At 35.3% G+C, this 19,312-nt stretch overlaps 1 protein-coding gene across 5 annotated transcripts in view; it reads right to left on the reverse strand.

The window, feature by feature from the left end:
• The window catches only part of PCNX1 (pecanex 1), a 211,748-nt gene that overhangs the window by 152,700 nt on the left and 39,736 nt on the right, over positions 1–19,312 (reverse strand). For all 5 annotated transcript variants that reach the window (XM_074235828.1, XM_074235827.1, XM_074235825.1 and 2 more), the window contains exons 3-4: positions 7,591–7,696; positions 1,529–1,574 (exon numbers count right to left, since the gene is read on the reverse strand). In XM_074235828.1, coding sequence (XP_074091929.1) covers positions 1,529–1,574; positions 7,591–7,696 — 152 coding nt within the window. The remainder of the gene's footprint in view (positions 1–1,528; positions 1,575–7,590; positions 7,697–19,312) is intronic.

Below are 19,312 nucleotides of genomic sequence, written 5' to 3' on the forward strand. Positions count from 1 at the left end.
AATAGATGCCATCTACTTGGAAGATGATATAGATTTACTAGGTTTTTGAATGATCAGTTTCTGAAGGTGAGAACAATGGAACTACCAAATTTTCAACTCCACCATCTTAGTGCCTTCAGACACAACAAGAGAAAAGTTGCATTGGCAATTAATATCAAATAGGAGGAGAAATTGATAAGATCATTGATCTAGAACTGGAAGAGTCATTTAAGTCATCTAGTTCAACTCTCATTCTTACAGATGGGCAAAATGACATCCAGAGTGATTAAATGATCTCCTCAGGATCACAAAAAGTAGCAAAGGAGCTAGTATTTGAAACCAGGACCTCAAATTCTAAATTCAGTGCTTTTCCCACTAAATCTGAGCAAATAACCAGAGAGGATGTTAACAACATGACCCATTCAGTTTCACGTGCATTGTTCCATTACCTTTTGATTTATTTATAAAAATAGTTCTTGGTTTCAATGTCTTATGAACTAAATAATAGTTTAAATAGCTAAATATAATAATAATAAGTATATATAAAATAATCATAGGGCAATAGTGGTGTTAAAAAGATCAAGGTTTTACCAGTAATTTCTTCAGAATGATTATATATAAAGCATCATATAGTTTTTCAAATAGCTAGCCTGCTCTACTCAATCCTTGGCTCAGCTCATTGCTGAGCTCATGGTGAACAGATTCTAACTAAGTTTCTGGTGCATAAGACCATCTCTTTAACACAAATACTAGTGGTGACATTTTATTCCTTCCCCAAAATTCCTGTAAAAGGAAGCATTCTACAAATAAAAAAATACAACTATCTCATAAAAAGAATCATTATTTTTATATTATATTATATTATTATTTTTATTATTCCAAAGCCTAGTAATATTATGGATTAAGTACACTACAAAATATGACAAGAGATGACCTTTTTTTAGGTTTTTGGTTTTCCCAAGGCCACACAGCTAGGTAATTATTACGTGTCTGAGACTGGATTTGAACCCAGGTACTCCTGACTCCAGAGCCAGTGCTTTATCCACTGCGCCACCTAGCCCGCCCCAAGAGATGACTTCTAATGGACAAACAATCCACAAGAATTATTGAGGATATGACTGAGAAAAAAGGTAGATAAGTTATTTAGCAAGAAAAGAGGCCTAAATGTTATAGTAGTCATCTCCAAGATTAAGAGAAGTAGAAGAAAGTCTCAAGGTGGAATCTCTTCAGAGAAATTATAGAAAAGACAAGAACAAGAAGCAGAGAGTGTGAAGGCATAGAAAGGTCTCAATGAGCACTTATGAAATTATGAAGCCTTAAGAGTAACTGTGAGTAACATCTTCTGCAGGAGAATTTTACCAGTCCCCCCAACTAGTCTGTATTGATCTTGTATTTACCTAATAATTTTCATGTTGTCTCCCTCATGAAAATAAAATGTAAGCTCCATTAGGGTAGGGGCTGTCTTTGCTTTTCTTTGTATCCTCAGGTCTTAGTAAATGCTTTAAGCAAACAGTAATAAGATAATTTTCAAAGAAAGTTAAAGTCTAACCTTTGACAGCTGCTTCTGTTCCAAGTCGAGGTGAGCCAGACCCCATCTGGAAACAAAAGATAATTATTAACAAAACATTATTAATTTTGATTTTTCAAATTAATTTTACAGAGCAATAAGTTAATGAATATGTTCATGTTGTCATACATTGTTAACCATGTTTATTTTGACCTAAAAAAGCAAACTTAATTTATGTTATTTTGAGTGAAAAAGTGAAACAAGTATTGGGTGAGTATATTTGTTCCCTAGTGTACTCAGAAGTTAAGATTTAGAAAACCAGATATCCCAAGACAAGTTACAATAACTGACTCTTACAATACTGCTTTATTTCAATGTGTATTTATGTCTGCATTGGGCTTTATTGAACCTCCTAAATGGTATTGAAAATAACCAAAAGTAAAAGCAATTTAAAAGTACAGAATTTTTTTTTTAGGTTTTTACAAGGCAAATGAGGTTAAGTGGCTTGCCCAAGGCCACACAGCTAGGTAATTATTAAGTGTCTGAGGCCTGGTTTGAACTCAAGCAGCCCTGACTCCAGGGCCAATGCTCTTATCCACTGTGCCACCTAGCCACCCCCCAAATATATAATTAAAAAAAAATTAGAACACTAAATTTGATTTTAGTGATACTAATTAAAAAATATATATATGTATATGTGTGTATGTATATATATATATATATATATATATATATATATATATATATATATATATAACTATATAACTTCAATGAAAGTTGAAGTATATTTCCATAGGACCCATTATACTAACCACTTCATAACAAAGAGGTTAAGTACTATGAGTATAAATTAAGACTTTTTTTTGTATATGGCCAATGAAAGAAATTGGTTTAACATATATATTTCTTTTTTTCTTAAAGATTTTAATTTATTTTGAATTTTACAATTTTCCCCCTAATCTTACTCCCCCCACCACACAGAAGGCAATTTGTCAATCTTTACATTGTTTCCATGGTATACACTGATCCAAATTGAATGTGATGAAAGAGAAATCATATCCTTAAGGAAGAAACATAAAGTATAGGAGATGGCAAGATCAGACAATTAAGATATCAGTTTTTTCCCCCCTAAATTAAAGTTAAAAATCCTTGGTCTTCATTCAAACTCCACAGTTCTTTCTCTGGATACATATGGTATTCTCTATTGCAGATAGCCCTACTGTCCCTGATTGTTGTACTGATGGAATGAGCAAGTCCATCAAGGTTAATCATCACCCCCATGTTGCTGTTAGGGTGTACAGTGTTTTTCTGGTTCTGTCCCACTCAGCATCAGTTTATGCAAATCCCTCCAGGCTTCCCTGCATTCCCATCCTTCCTGGTTTCTAATAGAACAATAGTAACATATATATTTTTTAAAGAGGCTCAGATTTTCTTTCTTTTCCAACTGGGAGGTAATAGGGAGAAGACAAAAGAAAGCAGGTTTGTTTAGTAATTGCTTGGTCAGTAGGAAACAGAACAATATTTCATAAAATGAATTTTTGCAGTCAAAAGGGGAACTTCAAAAAATTACCTAATTGTACTTCTGCTTTGTCCCATTCTACTTACAGAGAAATGTAGGGGCAGCTAGGTGGCAGAATAGATAGAGCACTGGCCTTGGAGTCAGGAGGATGGGAGTTCAAATCCAGCCTCAGACATTTGATTCTTACTAAGCTGTGTGACCTTGGACATGTTATTAGATCCTAATTGCCTTGCACCCCGGGTGATATCCAGTTGTCCTGATTTATATCTGAATACTGGACCCGGATGTCTCTAGAGAAGTGAGGCTGGTGACTTAACATAGTATCATAAAACAGAAAAAATAAACTGCCTGAAAAATCTAATCAAAATTAAATTTTATAAGACCATTATAGCATATTTTTATTTCCTATTATTAAAACTAATCATGAATCTCAGACTTTGGTCCAAATTCTTTTTCAAGACAGTCCCATAATAAACATAATTGTTGGATAGAAAGAAAAGAGTAACAAAGAGATGGGAAATTTATAAATATTACTATAAAATCACAAGATCAATTCATCTTCATTTCTACCCTACTCTTTTACTAGATAAGTTGTACAGGGAACTTGCTAGACTATCTGATATAGTGACTGCCATGCAGTATTGTGACAAAGATTCTCTGTTGTTCTCAAGTGAAATATTAATCATAAAGTTATTTCTCTATAATTTTTCCTTCTTAGACCTAGTCCTTTCTTCCCAACTGTCTTTCACCAAACAAAAGCACCTGAAGGCAACCAATGATATCATCAAAAAAAGATAAAAACAAAAAACAAAGCAGTATTTTAAGAAAAAAATGTAATTTGGAGGCAGAGTACCACTTGTTAAAAGGATCTGGGTCCTAGAAGTAGTTTTATTAGTATCTACTTCTGTCATAGTGGACAAGTCACTAGGATTACATTTCTCTATATGTTTTGTACTTCATTTTCAAAAAAGACCACAGAATCAGGGAGGTTATGCTATGACAAGCACATGAATTGAATTTTGTGGATGGGGATACTATGTTAAGTCACCAGCCTCACTTTCTTCTCTAGAGACATCCGGGTTCAGTATTCAGATATAAATCAGGACAACTGGATATCACCCGGGGTGCAAGGCAATTAGGATCAAAAAACATGTCCAAGCTTAGTAAGAATCAAATGTCTGAGGCTGGATTTGAACTCCCTCCTGACTCCAAGGCCAGTGCTCTATCTATTCTGCCACCTAGCTGCCCCTACATTTCTCTGTAAGTAGAATGGGAGAAAGCAGAAGTACAATTAGGTAATTTTTTGAAGTTCCCCTTTTTTCCCACAAAAATTCATTTTATGAAATGTTGTTCTGTTTCCTACTGACAAAGCAATTACTCTATTTAACATTTAAACTAAGGCAACACAAAAAAACCTACCAGAAACTGTAAAAAAACTTTTTTAACACACACACAAACAAAAGGTTTGACAACAAATTTCCAAAAAGATTTCTAAAACAGCCTTCATGTAAAATTGTGTATTTAATCTTCCAATCATATAAATTAATTAAAAACTCTGCAAATATGTAAGGAAAACACCAAGCTCTACTTAAAGAAAACACTAAGAGTTTGTCAACTGTGTTTTTAGTTAAAAATAACTTGGAAATCTGAAATCACAAGTCTAAAGGGCAGAGCTGTTGCTTTGAAAAAAAAATTAAGTGTTTTTTCTTAAAAGAGTCTGACTACCTCCATAAAATACAATTAACAAGCTCTTGAGATGTGAAATCAAACTATTTCCAGGGAACAATGTCAATTTTTTATTTTCTAAATAAATGAGAAAACCATAAACCCCTCCCAAATCCTGGATAAATATAGACATGTCTCTGGGGGTAATCAAAATCTGTTCACATTTCTTCCTCCAATAAGATGCAAAAATAATTTTCAATTCATCCATTTGCAAATTTATGAGTCCACATCTTCTACAATCCTACTTTTCTTCCTCACAACAGCAAACAATATGGTAAAAGCTGTACATGTACAAATATGTACATGAAAGAAATTTTAAAAGATTTTTTAAAATTTTTAAATTTAATTTAAAAAAAAAAGAAATTTTAAAAAGTGAACACAGTTTGCTTTGCTCTGCATGCAGACTCCAGAGTTTTTGTTTTTGTTTTCCTAGATGTAGATATTTTCCATAACTGGTCTCTCAGGGTTGTCTTTGACCAATGAACTATTCAGAGGAATTGCATTCATCATAGCTGATCCATCTTAAAATGTTGCTGTTAATATATTCAATGTTCTGATTATATTTTTCGGTAAAGAGTCTGATCATGCAGATTCTAAAGGAATTAAAATTTTCAATCAAAAAAAGACCAAAAGTCTAATGATAAATTTATTATGCATAAAAAGTAAGATAGTCACCAAAAGGAGGAACTTAAAAATAAGTAATACCTTCTGCTTTACTATATTTCTTTTAGAAAAGTAGAAGTCCTAATCTAATTACATGTAAGTATCTCTCATAAAAAACACTTTTCCCCTCCATCTGAACTACCTGGAATGAACAAACTGGATTGAAACATTACTAAAAGAGATGAATACTGTTGACTGATTATTTTCCCACTAAATTTGTTGAATAACTAGATATACAAATTTTTAAATTCGGTCCATTTTAATTTGAGAGAGCTTAATTATAATCAGCAATCATGAAATTTATTTCAAATAGAACAATATCTTATATGTTTATGGCATTTCTGGAACTCTTACATTAATTCATTTGATTCAGAAACAGCTCTCTCCTTGGCATGTATCAAGTAATAAAACTCTGGGCACAGTCATAGACATTGAGCTGAGACAATAGAAAATCTAATCTAAGTCCTTTATTATCAGATGAGACAATTGAGACTCAGTAAAGCTGAGTAAATTGACTAGTTAACTAGAGCTAGTAAGGAGCAGAAGGATTAAAACCCATGTTCTATGACTCTACATATAGCACTAATCCATCAGGCTCGAGGTATCTGTGTCATGGGTCACTTTATCATAAGTAACAGACTGCTCTGATAAAATAGAAAACGTTTGCAGCTGAGGCTTAAAACTTGTGTGGCCTTGATAAAGTCACTTAATTGTCCAAGGCCTCAAGTTTCCTCCTTTATAAAAGAAGAAAGTTGTACTAAAAGATTTCTGGGCTGCTTTATAATTCTATGTCTGTGATCCTAATATGTACCTCATCACCAGTGAATAGCTTTTCTCTGCTTTTTATGTGCACAATTCTGCTAAAAGCCATGGAGATCAAAAAGATAGTTACAGTGTCTCTCCTTGAGTTTTCCAATCTAGTTAGAAAGACAGAACCAACAAATAAAAATAATAGATTGTAGCAAGTGTCAAATGAATCAGAGTAATCAGGGTTCAGAGGAGAGAATAATCATCATGGGCTAAGATCACTGTGAAAAACATCTTTAAGGAGGTAGGACTTCAGAAAAGCCTTATAGGAAGAAAAGGACTTTGGCACAAATAGGAATAGGAGGTCATTCCAGATGAAGGGGGCAAGAACAAAGGCATAAAGGAAAATACATGTGGTATCTTTAAAAACAATTGGTTTGGGGGCAGCTAGGTGGTGCAGTGGTAAGAGCACCAGCCCTGGAGTCTGGAGTACCTGAGTTCAAATCCAGCCGCAGACACTTGCAAAAACCTAAAAAAAAAAACAAATAAAAAACAAACAAAAACAAATTGGTTTGGCTAGCAGGATAAATAACATAAAATTATAAGCAAGTCATGAGAGCATGCTGGAAATAAGCAGAAGTCAAACTAAGGAGGACCTAATTCAAGGGTAGAGTAAGGAATTTAAGAAATTATTCAATAGGTAATGAGAATAAGTCAAGATTTGTGGGAACAGAGTGACAGGTAGCAAAGAGGTAGTGTAGAAAAAGTGAAATTTAAGATTAATAGGCTGGATGGTAAAGAGAGACTGAAGATATGAAGAAAACACTTAGAAAACTATTGTTCCAGTAGGACAAACATAAAGGAATGGGGGTCTGGAGTAGAATGGCAACAGTTAGCAATGGAAAGAAAGGGACAGACCATATAAAAATCAAAGGCCCTTCAGGGGTCTCAGGAAAAAGGTGCAAATTGTGGATGAATTCAAAGTCTGAAACCTAGGTGACTAGATGGATCATAATGCCACTGAAAAAACCCCATAAGGAAACTAGTTTTGAGAAGATCAGGAATCCAGTTTTAGCTATATTTTATTTAAAATGATACAGTAACATCTAAGTAAAGATTTATAGCAGCTCAATGCTGTGCATAAAACACTGACACTTATATGCCAAGCCTTTCACCAAACTTATGCTGATCCCAAAACAAACATACCAGGTCTTCGTTTTACCATCTTTAAAACAGGGTTACTAATTTGTTGAGGACTGATGAGATTATCAATTGTGTAAAATAAAATTATATGAAAGTTCATTAAAAATAAAAGTATTTATAAATAGAAAGCTTTTAAATATACGCCCCCATACACAAAATGTAATCTATTAGTTAAATAAAGATCAAATGAAAGTAGAAGGCACATCAGATATACTGTGACAACGTACAGAATAGCAGAAGCTCCTACCTGATTGCTTGGGTCTAGACCAGCATAAGAATTTCGTGAACTGCAACCAACTGGGGGTGTAGCCTCTCGAATAAACTCAGACATTTCAATACCTCCACCAGGGTCACTGGAAAAAAATTGTAAAAAACCACATTTGAGCAAAACAATGTGATTTATCTATGCTCATGCCTGTAAGAATATTTAAAATTTACCACTTAGAATGTCCTTCAATTGGGGAATGACTTAATGAACTGTGGTACATGTATATCATGGAACACTATTGTTCTATTAGAAACCAGGAGGAATGGGAATTCAGGGAAGCCTGTAAGGACTTGCAAGAACTGATGCTGATCAAGATAAGCAGAACACTGTACACCCTAACAGTAACATGGGGGTGATGATCAACCTTAATGGACTTATTCATTCCATCAGTGCAACAATCAGGCATGATTTTGGGATATCTGTGATGGAGAATACCATCTGTATTCAGAGAAAGAACTGTGGAGTTTGAACAAAGATCAAAGACTATTACCTTTAATTTAAAAAAAATTATCTTATTATGTAATTTTGCTATCTCTTATACTCTTATTTTTTCCCCTTAAGGATATGATTTCTCTCTCATCACATTCAACTTAGATCAATGTATACCATGGAAACAATGGAAAGACTAACAGACTGTCTTCTGGGGGGGACAAGATTAGGAGAAAATCTGTAAAACTCAAAATAAATAAAATCTTCAAAAAATAAAATAAAATTTGCTACTTATTCTACAACAAATTTTTTTCCACAAATCTCAGGGGTTCCAATGATTGCAGTGATAATTATATACAAAAGTAGTTCATTTTAAAATTCCATTCTATACTTTTAAGTCTGACATGTTACTATTCCTGTCAGAAACACATAGCCTGATAATATACAAGGGATTCATTAAACCAAGCTACTTTCCTAACATATTACAATCATAGTTTAATAAAAATAACGGAAATTATGGAAACAGCAATAATTATCAATAAGCCAAAAGAGGTGAGTAGCGTTCACAGGATATAATGCCTATATGTGAGGAACCAAATATCAAATATAACAGCCATGATTTGCAAAAGATACTTCAACTTATTTAATCTAACAATGAATCAATGAACAATCTAACAATATTTGTTAAATACTTACTATGAGACAGGCACTATGCCAGGGATATAAAGACAAAAGTAAAATATCCCCTGCCCTTGAAAAGTTACATCTAATGTAGGGAGCAACACATTTACATAATTTATATAATTTTAATATAAATATAATATACATTATCTATCTTTCTCTATATATGTACACACACACACACACACACACACACAATGAATACAAGATAGTTTTTAGAATGGATGTATTAGCAGTTATGGGACACAGGAAAGACTTCTTAAAATAGACCTGTGGGCTGAGATTTGATGCAAACTACAGAATCCAAAAGGTAAAAGTAAGAAGGGAATATATTTCAGACACGAAAATTAGGGAATTCTTACTAATTTTGGAGACAGCAGCTTTGGTTAAGGAATAAGGACAAAATTCAAAAAGTAGGGGGTTAAAGAGAAAGTAAACAAAAGAAGTGGAAGCACCAAATGCACACGACTTTTTCAAAGAAATAGATAGGGAGGAGCGATAGAGAACAAAAGTTAATAGAGGTAGTAAATTCAAGTGAGGTTTTTTTTGTGTGTTTTTTGTGGGATACTTAGGACATGTTTTGGCAGCAGAAAAGAATCCCAAAGAGAGGGAGATACTGAATATTAGAGAGAGATTGGATGAGAATGAGGGCAAAGTATAGGAAAAGACAGAAGAATATAAAGGAAGAATGTAGAAATATTGACCTGGGTCAGGAAAAAGACCGTCACTTCAGCTGAAACTGCAATTAAAGAGAAAATAGGAGGAAATAATGTCAATCTGTTGTGAGAGGAGGAAGGATTATCAGATGAGAGCATTTTCAGGGTAAATCCTCCATGTTTTTTTTCCGCAAGGCAATGGGGTTAAGTGGCTTGCCCAAGGAAACACAGCTAGGAAATTACTAAGTGTCTGAAGACGAATTTAAACTCAGGTCCTCCTGACTCCAGGGTTGGTGCTCAAGCCACTATGCCACCTAGCTGTCCCTCCATTTTTTTGATCAAGTGTTGATAAATATTTTGAGGAGAGGATCTCAACTGAGAGGGCAGGTAGAAAAGGTGCTGCTGAGGCAGCTAGGTGGCAAATTGAGTGTGATGAGAGAGAAATCATATTCTTAAGGAAGAAACAAATTATAAGAGATAACAAGATTAGACAATAAGATATCAGGTTTTTTTTTCTAAATTAAAGGGAATAGTACTTGAACTTTATTCAAACTCCATGGTTCTTTATCTGGATACAGGTGATATTCTCCATTGCAAACAGCCCAAAATTGTCCCTGATTGTTGTACTGATGAAATAAGCATGTCCATCAAGGTTGATCATCACCCCCATGTTGCTGTTAGGGTGACAGTGTTTTTCTGACCTTGGGCAAGTCACTTAACCCTATTGCCTTGGGAAAAAAAACCCTAAAAAATAACAGTAGAACCTTCCTCAAGAATTAACTAGTCCACAAGACTAGGGTTCAACTATTGTTCTATTAGAAACCAGGAAGGATGGGAATTCAGGGAAGCCTGGAGGGATTTGCATGAACTGATGCTGAGTGAGATGAGTAGAACCAGAAAAACACTGTCAATTTGGATCAATGTACAACATGGAAACAATGTAAAAATTGACAAATTGCTTTCTGTGGGGGGTGGGGGGTGGGTGAGGGAAGTAAGATTGAGGGAAAAATTGTAAAACTCAAAATAAATAAAATCTTTAATTAAAAAAAAAGACTAGGGTTCAAATTACTCCTCTGGCTTGATACACACATCTCATCTAAGAAACGTGGAAGTAAGGGGAAGTATACTCAAATTGAGTCAATGATATAATCTTATTGAATATACTTGCCAAACTATTGTCAAATAGCTTTTGTTAAATATTAGATAGTCCGTGAGGGTCTCAATTTATTCTAGTCCTGAACATTATACCACTAGAGCAGAGTAAAGTCAGATCTGGTCCATGATGATTGGATTAGTTGACATAATTGGTTCATAATGACACTATTTCAGTAAAGAAAGGGCAGTGGAAAGAGGAAAACCTAGGACAGAAGACTGGCACCTTGTGGCTGCCACTCATAAGACCATATATGTCAACTCTTCTTAATGTGACAGACAGGAAGTCTACAGTACCACCAGCACTAGCATTCTCCCCATCAACCCCACCCTCCCTCCACTACCTCTAGCTAATATTAAAAAGCTAATTTGCCAAAGTAGAAAATATGAAAGTAAACTTATATTTAGTGATAAGAATTAGATATGAAAGTACTCTTTCTTTAGGAATATGCCCCGAAAATAGAGAGGAAACTCTTGAACTTGAGAATAGCAGAAGTGAAAAGAAAATTCTTATCTGGATAAAAATCTGGCCCAGGACAGGAAATATTGTCTTCAACCAGGAGATTTTCTTGGAAATTATATTAAAGCTCTACCAAGATCAGGCATAAAAGGAAAAAAATATATCTTCTGTTTATATTTCTATCATTTTTATTTCTGAAATAAAATATCTCTAAATCAAAATTATATAACTACAGCAATTTTTTAAAAATAGAAAAAATTAATTATTAGATATTGGGCATGGAAAATAACAGAACATAAAAAAACCTCTCTTTACTTACTTCTCCCTTTCTATTTCATCAAACCAAAGGAAAATGAAATTAATGGGATATTTTCAACACTTAATATACTAAGCTAAAGGAAAGCAACATTAGAGTTGCTCAATCTAAAAAAGGAATTAATTAAATAATATTTGTCCTTCACCTTCATTTACTTTTTTAAAAATTTCATTTATTTAAGGCATTGGGGTTAAGTGACTTGCGCAAGGTCACAAAGCTAGGTAATTATTAAGTGTCTAAGGTCAAATTTGAACTTAGGTCCTCCTGACTTCAGGGTCAATGCTCTATCCACTGCACCACCTAGCTGCTCTCGTCCTTCATTTTCAAAGAAAACCAGACATCAGGGAGGTGATGCCATGACAAGCATGTAGACTGGATTTGAGTAAGAGGGTGCTGTGCAGCCACCAGTCTCACTTTCTCCTCCGGAGCCATCTAGGTCCAGTGGCCAGATATGGATCGAGATGACTGTAGATGATCTTGGATGCGAGGCTATCAGGGTTAAGTGACTTGCCTAAGATCACACAGATATTAAGTATCAAGTGTCTGAGGCTGGATTCGAACTCCCATCCTCGAGACTTCCAGGTCAATGCTCTAAGCTAGCTTGGTTAGATGCCATGAGATTCGAAAAATATTCTTCTAACACTGTCCCACTTCCCTACCCAAGTATTACAACATGGAAGCAGGAACTGTCAAAGCCTCCACAAGATGTCCAACCTATTTATATGCCTTCAATCATCAACCTATACCCATAATATCAAACAGCCTTTAAAAATATGACATACTACAGTAAAACTAAAAATACAATCTACTCCTCTATTGCCCATTAAAAAGTCTTCAGATGAGTACACCAAAACAATATTTCTTGGAATGCCTATTCATTTTCATCAGTACAAAGCTCAATGAAATTTAAGGTCTTGCCATTTCTAGAATCACATGGGAATACTATTAACACTATACCAGCACCAAGACAACAAGAACCTTTTAGACCTACCAAAGCCAAAATCAAAACTTAAAGTTTTCAATCATTTACATAATAAGAGACCGTAAGGTAAAACCAAATGTAATCTCCAGAACCACCAATTAGGGAGGCTAAGGTCTTCCCCTAAAGATGGATAATCTGTGTACTCTTTAATCCCATTGCCTTGGGGAAAAAAAGGCATTGAAAACTTGAACTCCAAGATCAGATATGTTTTATTATTGAACATGTTTTATTTTTAAATTTTTTTAAAAATTTTATTTATTTAAGGCAACAGAGTTAAATGATTTGCCCAAGGTCACACAGCTATGCACTAATTAAGTGTCTGAGGCCAAATTTGAACTCAAGTACTACTGACTCCAGTGCCAATGCTCTATCCACTGTGCCACCTAGCTGCCCCAAACAACATGTTTTATTGCTAAACACATTTATAATTCTGGAATGAATTAAAATGACAGTAAATGAGGAAACAACAAAAACTGTAATGAGGCTAAGATAGTTTCAAGATTCTAGGAATAGCCTCCTAATGATTTACTTTAAGCTGACTTCAAAAAGAGAGGAATGCCTTAAACCAGAGCTTAGTAGTTTCCACACTGAGGTTTATAAAGCAAAAGACAACATGTTCCACCACTCATTTAATGATTTTAGTGATCAAGTTGTTAAAAATAGTCGGTGTTTCCAAGTTGGCATGCAATACAATAGAATATTACATTAGGAGGCTGAACACTTTGGCTACTTATCACAACACAGAATCTCAGAATTAGAAGCGATCTGAACAGATCATCTGGTCTAACATTTACTTGAAACCTGAAATCCCTGTACAACACCTTTAACAAAGATATCCAGTGACAGAATTACATCAACTCTCCATGCAGTTCACTGTACTTCTGGACATCTCTTGTTAAGAGATAATCACCTTAATATGTTATGAGTCAAAATCTGCTTTTCAATAACTTCAGCTCACTCTTTATACTTCTGTCCTCAAGGGAGACATATTATCAAGTCTAACCTCTTCCACATGACAAACTCTGAAATATATGAAACATCCATTTTATCTTAAAAGATAAAATGGATGTTTCATATATTTCCACATGAATTCCTAGAGCTACATTACTCTCAATTTGCACAGTGGAAGGTTTTTAAAAATTTAAATATTAAATTTCTATCTATCCCTATTAAACTGCCCATCATTCCAATCAATACTTTTGAGGAACTCCATTCTGTAATACAGAACATTAACTATGCTTTCTGGTTTTAGACCATTTAAAAATCTAAAGAACCTGTCATCTTTCTGCAGTCAAATAATTACTAAAATGATTTCACTCAGCAGGACCTGAACAAATTCCTAAATTATGCTAGATGGGGTAGCTAGGTAGTGCAGTGGATAAAATTTCAGACCTGGAGCCAGGAAGACTATCTTCCTGAGATCAAATCTGGTTTTAGACAATTACTAGCTGAGTGCCTCTGGGCAAGTCACTTAATAGAGATGGAAATGGAAAACTACTCCAGAAACACTGCTAAGAACACCCCAAATGGTGGCCCAAAAAGTCAGAAATAACTGAACAATTTATTAGCTAATTTACTCCAGTTTAATTTACTTCAGTTCACGTATTACTTATTAGCCTTGAGCAGATCATATTTTTGGCAAGATTCAGTTTCCTCTTTTCTCTATCTACACTGAAAGGGTTATTATGAGTATTATATGAGATATGTTAAAAACTTTCATAAACAGTGAGGAACTATTTGAAGACATCATATTCCACAGTCTCCTTGAGCTATTATTAAGTTTAATTTAAAGCCCTTGATAACCAGATCCCAAATGAATTTTCTATCCTTATCATTACTTTCTTTAGACACTCTATGCCCCAGCAAAACAAGATTTCTTCCTATTCTTCATATTTTGATATTTCATCTCTCACCTTTAAACGAAATGTTCTCTCAGTAACCTTCACTTAAAATCCCTAGTTTCCTTCAAAGCTCAGTTCAAGAGTCATATCCTATATAAGACATTTTCTGATTTTCATTAGCTGCTAGTGTCTTCTCTTCTAAAATTCCCATTATTTACTCTTTGTGCATATATATATGGAGGCATGTTGCCTCACTTGATATAATAAAATAAAATATAAACACTTTGGGAGCAAGGTCTGTTTTGTTTTTACCTCTGTATCTATAGCACCTAGCATAGTACTTAGCAGACTCTAAATAAAAAGTTTGATAATGTTTGTCTTTTGTTTTCAAATTGGATTTGAGTGAGGGGGTACTATGCTCAATCATCAGCATCACTTTCTCCTCTAGAGTTATCTGGTCCAATGACCAGATATAAATCAAGAGGACCAGATGTGGGGCAATCAGGCTAAGTGACATATACAAGATTACACAACTAGTAAGTATAAAGTATTTGAGGCTGAATTTGAACTCAGGTCCTCCTGACTCCAAGGCTGGTGCTCTATCCTCTGTACCACCTAGCTGCAATTTTATAGTAAGCTCTGTTTATTGCTTAAATATGACCATTTCCAATGATACTGTTAGGAAAATAAACCAGTATTTTTTTTATTTAAATGCTATGGTAAAAAAATACATTTCACTCAGTGAGTCCTGAAAGTTATTGATAAATGAATAAAATAAACAATTTTTTCCAAAATAAATTACTAGATCATACAACAAAAATGAGGCTCAAGTCTAATAAAATGTCAGGGTGCATAACATCTGTTACTAAAAGGACAAAGAATATAACATGGCAGCAAATGCTGGAAAGTGTTTTTTTTTTAAATAAAAGAAATTCTATTTAATAAAAATGAAGGGAACATAACTATGCAATGTTTCAAAAACTAATGTGTCTTACAGGTTTATAAGAAACTTTTACAGAGTGTTAAAAAATTCATGTACATTAATAGATTATATTAAATTCCGTGATTTAGAAGATTCTAACCTCATTTATCATAGTAAAAATAATTTATTTTTATTTACCTGATTCATGATTCTTGTCCTTTCGTTATCTAAGTGAACCAAAATGACATCACTATGTTTGAGACAAATTACAGTGTGTCCAACTGTGACTGATCAGCCCAATACAAGCTCAGAATGCTCTACCACAGGTCCATGAGAACACCTGGGGTGGGTACTCTAAACTTATGTATGTCACATTTCCTTTGAGCTACTTCAATTCTGCCCTTCTCATAGAGGGCAGCATCCTCATTCATGAGAGCACACCATGATGGATGGTCTTGTGCCAATGTCTCTCTCCCATGCTGCACAATCAATTCCAAAGTTCTGAAGAGACCTTCAGGGTGTCCCAATATCGCTTCTTCTGACCCCCTTGAGAGCACTTGCCCTGTGTGAGTCCTCCATAAAATTGTCATTAGCAAGCTTACAACTGGCATTCTAACAACGTTTCCCAGTTTATTGTAGTTGTACTCTCCACAGTAATGCTGGAATGCTAGGCAGTTTAGCTTGAGAAAGGACCTCAGTGTTTGGTGTCTTCTCCTGCCAGTGCTCTTTAGAATCTTCCTAAGACAATTTAAATGGAAGATATTCAGTTTCCTGACATGGCACTGGCAGACTGTCCAGGCTTCACATATAACAATGGGGTCAGCACAATGGCTCTCTAACCCTTCAATTTGGTAATGAGTCTAATATCTCTTCTCTCCCACTTTCTTTTAGAGTCTCCACTGCTAGCTCTGGCAATGCGAGTTTCAACCTCATTGTCAATGTGTACCTCCTCAGAAAGGTCACTGCCAAGGTAAATGAACTTTCCCACAGTCCTCGAAACTTCTCCATTTGCTGGAATCAATGGTTCTACATATGGATGGTGTGGTACTAGCTGATGGAGCACCTGGGTTTTCTTGGTGTTAATTGTTAGATAAAAATTGTCATAAGCAGAAGAGAATTGATACATACTGTGTTGAATCTCAGTTTCAGGAGTTGCATTGAGTGCAGTCATCTACAAATGAAGATCCTGAACCAACCCTCCCTCTACTTTGATCTTGGCTCATAAGTGTTTTCAAGTTGCAGAATTTGCCATCAATGAGGTGGCTGACCTTGAGGCCATGTTTATCTTCAGTGAAGGTTTTTGATAACATGGTTGAAAACATCATGCTAAAAAGTATGGGAGCAAGGACTCATCTTTGTTTCACTCCATTGGTGACTGGGAGATCTCGAGCGCATTCTCCACTATACAGAACCCGGGCTTGCATGCTATCATGGAATTGATGTACAATACTGATAAACTTTTCTGGGCAACTAAGTTTTGACATAATTTTCCATAAACCCTTTCGAATGATGATATCAAAAGCCTTGGTCTGATCTACAAAAGTTGTATACAGACCTCTGTTCTGTTCCTGGCATTTTTCCTGGAGTTGTCGGACAGGAAACATCATATCAACTGTTCCTCAATCCCTTCTGAAGTCACACTGGCTCTCAGGGAATTGACTATCTTCCAGGTGAAGCATCAGTCTTATTAAGGACTTTGGCAAGAATCTTACCAGCAATGACTAAAAAAGAAATACCCCAGTGATTGTCACAGGACAATCTATTTATTCCCTTTACCTTTATAGAATGGATGATGGAGGCATCCTTGAATTCTTGGGGATTAACCTCTTCATGCCAGATAACCTGGAAAATTTCAGTCAGTTTTTTGGATAAGCAATGGACCCCCCCCCCAAGTCGAATTCAGCTGGAATAGAATCAACACCAGGTGCTTTACCTTTTGAAAGGAGCCTAATAGCATTCAAAACCTCTTCTATGGTACAGCTCAACTGTTCAGTGCTGATTGATCCACATTGATTAATGATAGGGATATGATCCTAGAGAGATGGGCTGAGCACTTCCATGGTGTTCTTTTCAATGCAGAAGCCATTGACCATTTGCCTCAAGTTCAAGTTGATTAGTTCCAAGCTGAAGTTCATCTACCTACTTCTTTAAGTGAACTTCTAAAATGTGACTCTCAAGGTTATACTTCTTAAAAATTCAGAGTGTAAGAATGTACAAAATTTGTAACTTAAACCAATGTGCAACAGGAATATACACAAGTATTAGTCACACAAATTCTATCACAATCAAAACTTAATCTTTACTCTATGCCTCACTTCCTACTGAATATTCTTTATTCTCCTAAGAACTTTCTAATCCTTCCACCCCTCAGTATTTTCCCATCATTAGCCCTGCTCCAGCTTCACAACCAATTCAGCTTCAAAGCTCATCTTTTCTAAAATTGCAGGCACAAATTATTCTCATATTATTGATAGTAATGCTCTCATTGTTATTCACCTCTCATACTGCAGAAAGAAGCTGAGAAATCAAATCATATAACTCTTCTGAAAGGGTACGTTAAAATTTACTTTGTTTAATTTCTTATTGCAACAAGAGCACTTTTTATTTTTCCCTGAGATCTTAGTTCATTCCCCATAGAAGCTATCCAAACCTCTTTTCCTCAAGTCTTTCCATACCTCTTTTCAGTCAAGGACATTATTTTTTTAATGAGAAAACAGTCTTCTCGGTGAGCTCTCTCCTCCCTTCTCTTCATCTAAAAACCCATGTAATCATCCTGCATTATCTTTTCCTTTTCTCCAATCTTTAATAATGAAGTAGCCCCCCCTGACCACTCTATTTAGATACCCTAATCCATTACCCTCTCAACTTATGTAGTAGACTGTCTCCTCAACCATCCCTCTTTTCTCTCTTCTAATGCTTTTAAATATACACAAGTCTCCTTCATCCTTTTTTTTTTTTAGGTTTTTGCAAAGCAAATGGGGTTAAGTGGCTTGCCCAAGGCCACACAGCTAGGTAATTATTAAGTGTCTGTGGCTGGATTTGAATTCAGGTACTCCTGATTCCAGGGCCGGTGCTTTATCCACTGCACCACCTAGCCGCCCCTCCTTCATCCTTTTTTTTAAAAAAAAAAGGGGAAAAAAACACCTTTCACTAGACTCTACCTACCATCCCTCCAAGATGTCATACTCTATCTCTCTTCCTTTTCTGAGCCAAACCCCAATAATAAGCTGTTCATACTCACTGCCTGTATTCTGTATTTCCTGTTCTTTTACTCATTCCACATGCTTACCAATCTGGCTTCTCTCTTCACCAACTAATTGAAGCTATTTTCTCATTGGGTGACCAATAATCTTGTAATTGCTGAATCAGACTGTCTTTTCTTTGTCCTCATACTTCGTCTCTCTGCTATATTTGACACTGCTGACTATCCCTACCCTCCAGAACACTCAGTACTCTGTTTTTATGACCCAAAATTCTTGGTTCTCCTTCTATCTTCTCAGCTTCCTTCCATGTCTCATTACCCATATTATATGTAGGTATTCCCCAAGTCTGTCTTGGACCCTCTTCTTTTTCTTTTTGTTATTGTTGTTCATTCTTTTCAAATGTGTCTGACTCTGTGATCCCATTTGAGGTTTTCTTGACAAAGCTCCTAAAGTGGTTTGCCATTTCTGTTTCCAGCTCATTTTACAAATGAAGAAACTGAAATAAAGAGGGTTAAGTGACTTGTCCAGGGTTACACAGCTAATAAGTATCTGAGGTCAGATACACATTCAGGAAGAAGGATCTTTCTGGCTTTGGGTCCAGAATTCTATCTTCACTGTACCTCTTAGCTACCATTCTTCTCTTTTCACATTTTTTCTTTTGGTGACTCATATGACCAATGGGTCTCAGGAACCTATCAAAGAGGATTACTTAACTACAGTCTCCACCCTGAGCTTCAGTCCCACTCATTTTGTCTTTCCTAAAATCCACCCTTCTTCTAAACAACCTTATTCTGTTAATGAAACCACCATTCCTTTAATCTCCCTGGTCATATCCAATTGTCAAATCTTGTCATCTCTATCCCATATCTCAAAGCTAATCCCTTCACTCTCCACTCAAACAAGAATCACTGTGGTTCAGGTTTCATCATGTCTTAACTTAGACAGTGGCTTCCTATACTAGCCTTCCTGATTTATTACTCTCTCTACTCTGTTATCCTCCACTCAGCTATTGAAGTGACTATCCTCAAGTGCAGACCCTTCCTTACATCCCAATAGCTC

This window comes from Macrotis lagotis, chromosome 4 (genome assembly GCF_037893015.1).
Source record: "Macrotis lagotis isolate mMagLag1 chromosome 4, bilby.v1.9.chrom.fasta, whole genome shotgun sequence".
In the NCBI taxonomy this organism is placed as follows: Eukaryota; Metazoa; Chordata; class Mammalia; order Peramelemorphia; family Peramelidae; genus Macrotis; species Macrotis lagotis.